This window comes from Notothenia rossii (assembly GCF_949606895.1).
Source record: "Notothenia rossii genome assembly, chromosome: 3".
NCBI lineage: Eukaryota > Metazoa > Chordata > Actinopteri > Perciformes > Nototheniidae > Notothenia > Notothenia rossii.
The window spans coordinates 15,891,312-15,904,573 of record NC_136901.1 but is presented as its reverse complement, the minus strand read 5'-3'; the positions used below and the strand labels follow the sequence as shown (position 1 = coordinate 15,904,573).

Here is a 13,262-nt window from a genome sequence, read left to right as displayed (position 1 = left end):
AGAGTACAATAATGCATGTTTTCTGCCATCTTTGATGAGAGATAAAATCAGTTTTTGCCATAAGTTCTCAGTGAAAGTGGTACTGTTGGACTCAGTACTATTTGAACTACCACCACAAGTACAATCAAGTACTTTTATCGTGTACTTTTTGAGTAATACCCTGTCAAACTCCCCTCCAGAGTACAATAATGCATGTTTTCTGCCATTTTTGATGAGAGATAAAATCATTTTTTGCCATAAGTTCTCAGTGAAAGATGTACTGTTGGACTCAGTACTATTTGAACTACCACCACAAGTACAATCAAGTACTTTTATCGTGTACTTTTTGAGTAATACCCTGTCAAACTCCCATGCAGAGTACAATAATGCATGTTTTCTGCCATCTTTGATGAGAGATAAAATCATTTTTTGCCATAAGTTCTCAGTGAAAGTGGTACTGCTGGATAGCGTGCTACTAGGACTACTACCACAAGTACAATCAAGTACTTTTATCGTGTACTTTTTGAGTAATACCCTGTCAAACTCCCATGCAGAGTGCATGTTTTCTGCCATCTTTGATGAGAGAGAAAATCATTTTTTGCCATAAGTTCTCAGTGAAAGATGTACTGTTGGACTCAGTACTATTTGAACTACCACCACAAGTACAATCAAGTACTTTTATCGTGTACTTTTTGAGTAATACCCTGTCAAACTCCCATGCAGAGTGCATGTTTTCTGCCATCTTTGATGAGAGAGAAAATCATTTTTTGCCATAAGTTCTCAGTGAAAGATGTACTGTTGGACTCAGTACTATTTGAACTACCACCACAAGTACAATCAAGTACTTTTATTGTGTACTTTTTGAGTAATACCCTGTCAAACTCCCCTCCAGAGTATTGATTGCAAGGACTATTGATAATTAACAGAGAGACCCTAGGGGCCTCTTCTTGGTATCTGCTAGGCAGAAGTCACTCAATGCAGAAATCACAAGTTTAACACACATTCTATATAAGGTGACATTAAAATGAATATACCAGATTGAACTTTCCTGCCATAACACGTTACTTTAATACTTCAAATAATTCAAATAATACTTCAAGTGCTACTAGGACTACTACCACAAGTACAGTCAAATACTTTTAGAGTAATACCCTGTCAAACTCCCCTCCAGAGTACAATAATGCATGTTTTCTGCCATCTTTGATGAGAGATAAAATCCTTTTTTGCCATAAGTTCTAAGTGAAAGATGTACTGTTGGACTCAGTACTATTTGAACTACCACCACAAGTACAATCAAGTACTTTTATCGTGTATTTTTTGAGTAATACCCTGTCAAACTCCCATGCAGAGTACAATAATGCATGTTTTCTGCCATCTTTGATGAGAGATAAAATCATTTTTCACCAGAGTGCATGTTTTCTGCCATCTTTGATGAGAGAGAAAATCAGTTTTTGCCATAAGTTCTCAGTGAAAGATGTACTGTTGGACTCAGTACTATTTGAACTACCACCACAAGTACAATCAAGTTATTTAATCGTGTACTTTTTGAGTAATACCCTGTCAAACTCCCATGCAGAGTGCATGTTTTCTGCCATTTTTGATGAGAGATAAAATCATTTTTTGCCATAAGTTCTCAGTGAAAGTGGTACTGCTGGATAGAGTGCTACTAGGACTACTACCACATGTACAATCAAGTACTTTTATCGTGTACCTTTTGAGTAATACCCTGTCAAACTCCCATGCAGAGTACAATAATGCATGTTTTCTGCCATCTTTGATGAGAGATAAAATCAGTTTTTGCCATAAGTTCTCAGTGAAAGTGGTACTGTTGGACTCAGTACTATTTGAACTACCACCACAAGTACAATCAAGTACTTTTATCGTGTACTTTTTGAGTAATACCCTGTCAAACTCCCCTCCAGAGTACAATAATGCATGTTTTCTGCCATTTTTGATGAGAGATAAAATCATTTTTTGCCATAAGTTCTCAGTGAAAGATGTACTGTTGGACTCAGTACTATTTGAACTACCACCACAAGTACAATCAAGTACTTTTATCGTGTACTTTTTGAGTAATACCCTGTCAAACTCCCATGCAGAGTACAATAATGCATGTTTTCTGCCATCTTTGATGAGAGATAAAATCATTTTTTGCCATAAGTTCTCAGTGAAAGTGGTACTGCTGGATAGCGTGCTACTAGGACTACTACCACAAGTACAATCAAGTACTTTTATCGTGTACTTTTTGAGTAATACCCTGTCAAACTCCCATGCAGAGTGCATGTTTTCTGCCATCTTTGATGAGAGAGAAAATCATTTTTTGCCATAAGTTCTCAGTGAAAGATGTACTGTTGGACTCAGTACTATTTGAACTACCACCACAAGTACAATCAAGTACTTTTATCGTGTACTTTTTGAGTAATACCCTGTCAAACTCCCCTCCAGAGTATTGATTGCAAGGACTATTGATAATTAACAGAGAGACCCTAGGGGCCTCTTCTTGGTATCTGCTAGGCAGAAGTCACTCAATGCAGAAATCACAAGTTTAACACACATTCTATATAAGGTGACATTAAAATGAATATACCAGATTGAACTTTCCTGCCATAACACGTTACTTTAATACTTCAAATAATTCAAATAATACTTCAAGTGCTACTAGGACTACTACCACAAGTACAGTCAAATACTTTTATTGTGTACTTTTTGAGTAATACCCTGTCAAACTCCCCTCCAGAGTACAATAATGCATGTTTTCTGCCATCTTTGATGAGAGATAAAATCCTTTTTTGCCATAAGTTCTAAGTGAAAGATGTACTGTTGGACTCAGTACTATTTGAACTACCACCACAAGTACAATCAAGTACTTTTATCGTGTATTTTTTGAGTAATACCCTGTCAAACTCCCATGCAGAGTACAATAATGCATGTTTTCTGCCATCTTTGATGAGAGATAAAATCATTTTTCACCAGAGTGCATGTTTTCTGCCATCTTTGATGAGAGAGAAAATCAGTTTTTGCCATAAGTTCTCAGTGAAAGATGTACTGTTGGACTCAGTACTATTTGAACTACCACCACAAGTACAATCAAGTACTTTTATCGTGTACTTTTTGAGTAATCCCCTGTCAAACTCCCATGCAGAGTACAATAATGCATGTTTTCTGCCATCTTTGATGAGAGAGAAAATCAATTTTTGCCAAAAGTTCTCAGTGAAAGTGGTACTGTTGGACTCAGTACTATTTGAACTACCACCACAAGTACAATCAAATACTTTTATCGTGTACTTTTTGAGTAATACCCTGTCAAACTCCCATGCAGAGTGCATGTTTTCGGCCATCTTTGATGAGAGATAAAATAATTTTTTGCCATAAGTTCTCAGTGGAAGTGGTACTGCTGGATAGAGTGCTACTAGGACTACTACCACAAGTACAATCAAATACTTTTATCGTGTACTTTTTGAGTAATCCCCTGTCAAACTCCCCTGCAGAGTACAATAATGCACGTTGTCTGCCATCTTTGATGAGAGATAAAATCATTTTTTGCCATAAGTTCTCAGTGGAAGTGATACTACTGGATAGAAGGCTACTAGGACTACTACCACAAGTACAATCAAATACTTTTATCGTGTACTTTTTGAGTAATACCCTGTCAAACTCCCATGCAGAGTGCAATAATGCATGCTTTCTGCCAGCTTTGATGAGAGATAAAATCATTTTTTGCCATAAGTTCTCAGTGAAAGATGTACTGTTGGACTCAGTACTATTTGAACTACCACCACAAGTACAATCAAATACTTTTATCGTGTACTTTGAGCAATACCCTGTCAAACTCCCCTGCAGAGTACAATAATGCATGTTTTCTGCCATCTTTGATGAGATAAAATCATTTTTTGCCATAAGTTCTGTTAAATATGTTCTTTATTCTCGCGTCCAGGAGAGAAGCTTTAAAATGAGACTAAATAGAGTCTCTGAAAAGATTCAAATGGGATACTTTAATTAAAAAAGGCGCGGTAGTGTTACAGACAGAATATTGTTCCGGCAGAAAACAGCTGTGATCTGGCTCTCCTGACCTGAGCAAGAAGAGAAGCATGAATCCCCCGTTCGGTGCTTTATATATCCTCTGCTGGCTCCTCCCCACCAGCCGGCTCGCCTCGCCTCTAATGTCCGTTGTTGCATTTAAACAGAGGATTGGTACTTTTCACCTTTAACATATGCTTAACACGCCTTTTCTCCTCATATTCTCTTTCATCACTTTTCATGTAACACATTCTAAACGCTGTAATCAATACTCTAAAATACGGTGGCTGGGAAGTGCAATGGACAATTACAAAGTGTGAAACACTTTAACAAAGCTTGAGACAAATTTACATTTTATAAAACAAAATTACATTAGCAAAAACACTTTTACCAAGGATAAAACAATTTAACATTAACAAAAACAAATTAACAAAATGCAAAACACTTTAACATTTCCCGAAACACTTTAACATTTCCCGAAACACATTAACATTTCCCGAAACACATTTACAAACCAGAATCAAACCGGAAAGGGAATGTACATCATACCGGAAGTGACGTGACGTGACGTGACTTGACCATAGGACGTGACGTGATTGGCTCAAATTTAAATTTGTTTTGGCGGAAAGACAGAAGGTGCGAGTGTGTTTCATATACAGTCTATGGTGTGTTTACGTTCGGTAAACATGTTTTGTCTGTTTTGTGGAAACAACCTGGGACAAGTGACACGGTTTTGCCTTTCGTGTGGAGGATCTCTGGAGTGTTTAAAGGACACGGACCAGACGGGTGTACCAAGCGCACAGGGGACATCGAAACAGCCGGAAAATGCGAAACAAAGTAAGTGTAGTATTGCGCTAGCTTTGTGATGCTAATGTAAGACATGCAGTAAATAAAAGTTCAATCACAGTTTCATATCAGTCAAATACCAATCCATGTCTTAACGGAATAGCAATGCATTGAGCTAATATGCTAGTTTTTATTTTTAGGTTTTCCGTAAACCTTAATGCACACTTGCTTTTGCTGATTGTTGGAGCTGCTAATTTTTATATTTGTATTGGAACTATTCATACCAGCAGAACAACCAGGCCGATCCTATACATTTTTCATGGAGTACAGAAACTCAAAGTCAAAAGAGAAACAGTCTTTTAACTGTGGGAAAGGAAGACTTAAACAAGAAAAGAGACGAGTCCAGGTAAGCTGCATTAACCGTTTCATAGAAATCTCAGTGTCTCTGTGTGTGTCATTACTTATATCTCTGCTATTTTACTAGATAAACATAGGAATGACGTCGCCACAAGGAGTTGATTTAAAGCCTCGGAGAGGGAAAACACTCACGTTGTTTACAGACCCGGAGGTAGCAGCACCTGGTATACTGGAACGAGCTGTCCAGAAAATGAAAGCCTTTAACAAGGACATGGATGAAGGACCGTACGTCCTTTTGTATCCAGACTGCTCAGAGGTTGTCAATGTGCCTGGTTCAGAAAAGCCATTCACATTGGCAGAATATGAAAAGGATTTAGGAAAGGCATATGCCAGGATCACCCTTTTCATTTGCCTTGAGAAACATTTTAGAGGAGGTTTGTGGATGTTATTATTCAATATTTTAATTGTTTACATGTTAACATCCTCTACTGCAGCATACATAATAATGTGTTGAACGTTTTGCTTTTACTACAGGGGATGATACCTCAGACTCTGATTCGGATATTATCATCACATCTAGGAGCACAGCTGAATTCAATCAGGCTGACACGTGTTCATTTATTTATTTTTCATATACATTTGATTTTAAGCAGGAAATCTATATTCTGGTAAATATTTTAGAAGAACCAACTTGGCAGTTACAATTACTATCAGAAACACTCACAACGTTTCACTGTTGATAGACATATGTGGTAAGGGAACAATAATGGAAGCTGTTGATAATTGTACACTTTTACTCTCGGGTATTTGAATTTGAACCACGAAACAAAAGTACTCCAAAACACAAACCGGAAAATGAAGGGTAAGTTTGTACTTATTTTAAAAAAATAAGTAATTTATCTTTAAGTGGATGATAAGAATAGGCCACATCATTTTCTCTGGTGAACATAGATACAAAAATACCATACATGTCATGTTTAATCTAATGTCAAACAAAAATAATCTGTTATTTATAAATCTTATGGTTCCTCCTACCTCTAAATGTTACTTAAAACTCAACTATACCCTGTATCATGAAGTTAATAATTTTATCAATTTTATCATGTTTCAGGAAGGCACTTGGACATTCATCCACAACTCAGCCTGGACAGGTATTGAGGCAGATTGTGGAAGCCTGATGTTTCTAATGTTCAGTGTTGTTTTGTTCCAGACATTTGTATTTGTATTTCAGATAGTAATATCTGATACTGAGGATATGGGTCCACCCAAAACAAATACAGACAAGACTACTTGCTACAGGTAAGTACAAATGTTAGTAACTCACTTACACGAGAAAGACATTTTTGTTTGTAAGATGTTTTAACATGGGAATGATCACTTCCTAACAGTACATACACAGACCTGTATGCACCATGTGTTGAAGAAGAGGACGAAGAGCTGGTTGCAGTCAACATGACGAGTTTATTGGACACTGAAATGTAAACGGACAGCTATTACAGTGGCATTATATTTTTTTTCTCTGTACAATATTTCTGGTACAACATTTTTTTTTTTAAACTGTTTGTGCACTCTCTGGAATATCCACTAATAAGGTCACTTTTTTTCCTTTACAGGGAGGAGATGAACATTACATTACCTGCCATTATTGCTAACCTCTCACAGCCTATTGATCATGGAAGAGTCAGCCGGTTCAACATTTCAAGGGCTAATGTTTGGGATGGAGCAGTCAGAGGTTTCAAGCGTACATCGTATTCAGAAAACTGTGACATGCTGGTAAAATTCACTGATGATGCTGGTGTTTTCGAAGAAGGAATTGACTCAGGTGGTCCCAGGAGAGAGTTGTTATCTCTACTGATGAAGAATCTGAAAGACCAGCCCATTTTTGATGGGCCAGACGGACGCCGCTTCTTGGTCTATAATGCAAATGGTATGCATACGGTTAGAAGTGTACTAATACAATTGTTAATGACCATTAACCATATATATCACATGACATATGATTTGTTGCTTGAACAATTTTTCCAAAACGTTGAGTTTCATTACAGTACATTAAAGTATATAATAAATAATGTTTTAATTTTGCAATATGAATACATTTATTCACAGCTGTTAGGGAGGATGAATACTACTTGGCAGGAAAGATGATTGCAGTGTCAGTTGTGCATGGAGGTCCAGGGCCACATTTCCTGTCAGAAGATCTTGTACATTATCTTGCAGGCCAGCCTTCATTCAAAGCAACAGTTGATTTAATAACTGATGAAGAAGTAGGGAAAGCTTTACAAGAGGTGAGAATTGCATAAAGCAACAGTGTGGTAGGGTGGATTATTATGTAGTTCCTGCAGTGTTTTGAGACATCTTTACTTTACCTTTATCACATACACCGAATTGGCTTCATTTTTTGTTTTGTGATCAGAATCAGAATACCCTTATTAGTCCCACAGAGGGGACATTTACATTGTTGGAGCAGAATAGAGCCAAAGACAGCTTAATGTTACCTAAGAAGAATGATAAAAAACTAGTAAAGATACACAAACACAATTTACAAAAAACACATCCTGTAATAGAGGATTTAGCAGCCAGGTATATATTGCACAAGGATAGTAGTAATAGTAATATATCAATCTTGCAATGGAACAAAAATGGCAAGAATATACAGTACATGCAGTTATTGACTGGATTGTTTATGTCCATTTTATAATCTTCAGATTGAGAATGCTGCCTCAGTGGATGCCTTGCGAGAAATGACCATGAGACACAGCACAATGTTACAGACAGCAGGTTGTCTGAGACATGTGGCTTCTGTTGAAGGAAAGAATGATATTGTGTCAGACTACCTCCAGTGGTACATTATTGGCCGAAACTCCTCTGTAATTGACAGGTAAGATCATATTTGTATTCATGTGATTTTTTTTAAATGTATGTAAGAATTGTTTGTTTAAAATGCCTCATGGTCCCCCTCTTTGGTTTATTCTATGTTTATCTGTTAGCAATTAGTCAGTGTCAAAATGTGTGCCTGTGTAGTATAACTGATATGGGACGTCCGTCTCTCCTTTCCCTGCCTGTCTTGTGCCAATCTTTAAGTGCTCATGCCACCCCCCCCTTGTTTTAGGTATTAGGTTATTTAAATGTGACTTTGTGATGAAACTTTTTTTTTGTTCACTCTTCAGATTCAAGGAGGGTCTTTCAGCCCTTCAGTTTTTAAACGCACTATAGCAGCACCCTACTCTGCTGGCCCCGGTCCTGTGCCACTCTGAAAATCGACTTACTGCTCTGGAACTTGAGCGACTCTTCAAGCCTGACTTCATTCAACCAGGGAGTAACAGGAGGCTTAGGGAAAGTCAAACTTTGGGCTACTGGGCAGACTATCTCCTCGATTGTGAAGGTTTGTAAATCGCTGTTTTTATAACTATTTCAGGAAACACATTGCCAAAATGTATCTGAACATGTTTTCTTTGCAGAAAGCCAGACTGCTGTGTCTTTGGAGGATGTTTTGATGTTTGCGACTGGGCTGACTTAACTTACCTCATCTGGATTTGAACCATCGCCAGGAATAGAGTTCCTTGATGACTCTCCATTCCCAATGGCAAACACATGTTCCAACACATTAAAACTACCACTCCTTGACGCATACAATGTGTTTAAGTCCCAAATGGACTTTGGAATGCTAAATTCTCCAGGATTTGGCTCTTTTTAAGTCATGTGACTGGATGACCCATAGAGTACAGACTCTATGAAGGTTTTTCATAGAGTAAACACTCTATGAAGGTTGTTCATATAGTCGTTGTTAGATGTGAACGTGTTTTTTTTTTCTCACAACTCATGTTGTCCATTTAGTTTGGGACAAAATCAAAGTATTGTTCTATACCTATACAATTGTTATAAATACTCTGAACTTTGCTATACATATTTCACATTGCCACCCATAGCTTCTTTGTTCTAAATCAGTCATTCATTCTCAGGTTTCCAGTGAGTCCACATGGTTGAAATAAGACTTATACAGAAATGTTCTTTCTGCACACAATTACGCACACAACATAACCTTGTTTGTGCTTGCTAATTGGAGCGTTGTTTGTTGTTATTCCAGTTATATTTTATAATGATTAAGATATTTATGTTATGACTATGCTGTGATTTGGTGCTGTATAAATGACATTGAAACAGATATGGTGATTGGCTGGAAAAAATGTTCATTTCAAAATGCTGTTTTTATTTAAAAATGTATGGGAATATCTTTTTTCTAAATAGGACCAGTCTTCAGATGAACAGGTACTATAATCATTTGGATACATCACAGGGGAAAGAGTAAATGCAGTCTGACAAACCATGAAACCAAGCATTGTTGAGCCCTGAAATCTGATTTGGAGTGGTGAAACAGTGCTACTGTACTTCTGAATACCTTTTCGATTACTTTATAACTGAGCATATTCTTTCAGCTTCATGTACAGTTCTGATGCAGTCTCCCAGTTCTCTGGCTTCTGTAGGTCATTGCGCTCCATAGCAAAGTCCAAGTACTCCTGCATGTTTTGGTCCCCACATGGAGCTATTGACAGTCTTGTCTCAGGAACAGCATCCAATTCTGCCTGTTCAATCTCAAATCCACAGTCCCACATTTAAGATAAAAACACAAAGAAGTATCAATCCATCACCAATGTATTACCTGTGTGGCAAGTAGTACAGTTCATTGGGCACTCCTCCTGGACATGATGCTGTTCTGGAAGGGCGAATCCTGTGACTGTTCCACAGTCTCACACACTCATCCAAGTCCTTCTGAATAACATCAACGAAGCAGAATCTCAGAAGGCACTGATGCTCGTGACTCCCGTTGAAGTATCCAGCATCTCGGAGGTCTGCAAATAGCTCCATCCAGAACTGAGACCTATAGAAATTGATATATTTTCAAGTGAATTATTAAGCAATATACAACAATTCTACAAATTACATTAAAAGGTTACCAGTAAAATCAACAACAAATCATTGAGTGTCTATTTCATAATTTATTTGCTTCACAACCTATAGTGCCTAGGTCCCCTCAGGGGCCACTGTTCAATCCAAAACCCACGCTTAGATGTTCCCAGTTTCTAACTTTATTTCTGCCAAAAAGAAGTTCTAAGGAAAGGCCTTGTATAGTCTGGGTCATAGACTACAGCAGGCATCCTCAAAGTCCGGACTCCGGTCCGGATCCGGACCGAACCACCACTGTCTCTGGACTCTGAGCAAATTATACTTTTCATATGTATTATCTGTATAATCTGTATTATCTGTATTATCTGCGAGACACAACGCCTGCCACAACGCCTGCCTTATCCGTCTGCCACAACGCAACGAGTCAAAATTATCCGCTATGTCTGCAAACAGCGCTCTGGCGACACACACACACACACACACTGTTCCACTGTGTGTGTGTGTCTGTCAACGCTTTGGTCCAATCACATTCAGCAGCCCGTCAGCGTTTTTTTCCCCCACCAACAGTCTGCGAATCAGAGGCACAGGAGGGCGGGTCTTCGCGGAATGAAAATGCGTGTGTCGTCTCTTTCAACCTGTCTGAGTCAGCGCGGGAGCTTAAAAAATAAATAAAGTCAGAGCGAGAGTTGACAGCGCATCTAGTTGCATTTAGCTAGTAGTTTCAGCTGTAGCCTAGTGTAGCTAGTAAAGCTAGAAAAATGGCATGTTCAAAGATGACCAATAAAAGAAAAGTCGACAGTGAAAACCGGCAATTCAAAGATGAGTGGACTGCAAAATATGCGTTCATCCTCCCTCCAGCGAGCACCAAACCAATGTGCCTAATATGCCAAGAAACGGTAGCTCTTGTGAAGAGTGGCAATTTGAAACGGCACTATGAAACGAAACATAATTATTTTGAGGCGACCTTCCCTCAAAATTCAGCGGTAAGAACCACAAAAATAAATGGGATGAAATCCTCATATCAAGCTGCAAGCAGGATCCTTGTAACATCTATGTCACAAGGAGAAAAGGCAACTGAGTCCTCACTCAGAGTGGCATGGGTGTTGGCTAAACACAAGAAGCCATTCTCTGATGCAGAAATAATTAAAGAATGCATGACTGAAGTGATGGAGACCATGTTTGAAGGCAAACAAAAAGAGGAAATAACAGCTAAAATTAAGCAAATCCCCCTCTCAGATTCCACAGCAACCAGAAGAACGGAAATACTGGCTGGTGATTTGATTAATCAGCTTTGTGATGGAATCAAAAATGCACAGCGCATTTCCTTAGCTGTGGATGAGTCCACTGACACCACTGACAATGCTCAGTTGCTGGTGTTTGTGAGATTTTATGATGAGGCAAAGGGGGAGTTTGTTGAAGATGTGTTGGGCCTGACGAACCTCAGTGGACACACAAGGGGGGAAGACATTTATAAAGCAGTAATGGGAATGCTGAATGAAAGAGGGATAGATCTAAAGAAAGTGGTGTCAATTGCTACTGATGGAGCTCCAGCCATGATGGGGAGAGAGAGAGGACTGGTTCAGCGCCTGAAAGATCACCACCCTGACCTGATCTCATACCACTGCATAATCCACCAGTCTGTCCTTTGTGCAAGTCTTGGAGAAGTGTACTCTGAAATCATGGCAACAGTGATGAGACTCATAAACTTTTTGAGAGCATCATCTTCACTGCAGCATCGCTTGCTGCGAACATTCCTGACAGAGGTCAATGCAACTTTTGATGATTTGCTCCTGCACAACAACATCAGGTGGCTGAGCAAAGGCAAGGTCCTGGAGCGTTTTTGGTCCATTAGGAAAGAGCTGCAAGTGTTTCTGTCAGAGCAAAAGAGTGCAAAAGCAAAACAGTTCATGGAATTCATGCAAAATGAAGAGAAGATGGAAGCTGTTGCATTTTTGGCTGATATAACATCTCATCTCAATGACCTAAATCTCAAGCTACAGGGCAAGAACAACACAGTGTGTGAGCTGATGTCAGCAGTGCGTGCTTTCCAGAGGAAACTGGAGGTTTTCAAAAGTGACCTACAGGTAAGCCTTTTTAATATTTTCTACCACACACATTTCCTGGATTCCAATGAACACCTTTTTGATACTTTATCATACCCTTTTAAGCAGTGCTCCTTATATTTTTCTTATTTATTTTTTCCTACAGGAGGGACTGCTCCACTTCCCCAAACTTTTGGAACAGACCAAAGGAGACAATCGTCCTCAGAATCATGTTGGATTCCTGGAGAAGCTGATTGAAAACTTCAAGACTCGCTTTGATGACTTCAGATTAGGAAAACAAGTCCTACTGTACATTGAAAACCCATTTCTGGTCAGAAATGTCAGAGAGTTCTCTGCAGAAGCACAACAAATCTTCCCATGGGCCAGTGCTGCTTCTCTGCAAAGTGAGTTGATTGACCTCCAGGAAAACCTTGCACTGAAAGAGGCTGACTGTGACACTCCCACCTTCTGGACAAAGATGGTCACTGCAGCTAATTTCCCTCTCCTGCATAAGATGGCACTTCACATTCTCACAATGTTTGGCTCAACCTACAGGTGTGAGTCTGCATTCTCAACAATGAACATGGTGAAGAACAAGTACCGCAGCCGACTCACCAATGAACACTTGCATCAGTGTGTCCGCCTGGCCATCACGCCTTTTGTGCCAAAGTTCAAAGTCTTGGCAACAGACCAAAGGTGCCACTTCTCTCATTAAGCAACAGTGTTTGACACAATGTACAATAGTTCTGGACTTATTTCGACTTTGATTCCTGGGATGGTTTGATTCACTTCGAGACTGTTTTTGCAATCTCGTGTTAAGAATCTTGTTACAATTGTTTAAAAGTTTGAATGACCGTATTAAACGGACCTTTGTCTTATTGAACATTTTCTTTGTGGACCTTTAAGATTTGTATTTGAGTACCCCTGGACTACAGGCTATATATTATATCTATTATAATAAAAACTGATACACTTTAGCTAAGCAAATGTTGTTTGTCGGACAGGGTTGGCAAGTAATAGATAATAATGATAAACACTTACCTTCCCTTTCTTAATATGGACCACCAGGACTCAATGCGCTGATTAGTCATGGATGTGCCTTACATGTGGCTGGACGCTCCAGAGTAGTAGTCATGGTGATGGTGACGTAGGGTACACTGAATTGCAGCCATAATTCCG

The 13,262-nt window shown here is 38.9% G+C and overlaps 1 protein-coding gene across 6 annotated transcripts; it reads left to right on the top strand.

Annotated features, from left to right (window-relative positions):
• Positions 1-3,458: 3,458 nt before the first annotated feature.
• LOC307031688 (G2/M phase-specific E3 ubiquitin-protein ligase-like) lies at positions 3,459-12,966 on the top strand. Of its 6 annotated transcripts, none has more exons than XM_079668987.1 (13): positions 3,459-4,833; positions 5,073-5,188; positions 5,267-5,573; positions 5,674-6,001; positions 6,251-6,290; positions 6,371-6,438; positions 6,528-6,617; positions 6,753-7,066; positions 7,246-7,424; positions 7,845-8,017; positions 8,353-8,521; positions 8,598-12,125; positions 12,250-12,966. In XM_079668987.1, the coding sequence occupies exons 6-12, from the start codon at positions 6,395-6,397 to the stop codon at positions 8,631-8,633; spliced, it is 1,005 nt and encodes a 334-aa protein (XP_079525113.1). In that variant the 5' UTR covers positions 3,459-4,833; positions 5,073-5,188; positions 5,267-5,573; positions 5,674-6,001; positions 6,251-6,290; positions 6,371-6,394; the 3' UTR covers positions 8,634-12,125; positions 12,250-12,966. The 6 variants fall into 6 exon arrangements, with proteins under 6 accessions (XP_079525113.1, XP_079525114.1, XP_079525112.1 ...); XM_079668988.1 differs by having other exon boundaries at positions 5,070-5,188; positions 8,356-8,521; XM_079668986.1 differs by having other exon boundaries at positions 5,070-5,188.
• Positions 12,967-13,262: the final 296 nt, after the last annotated feature.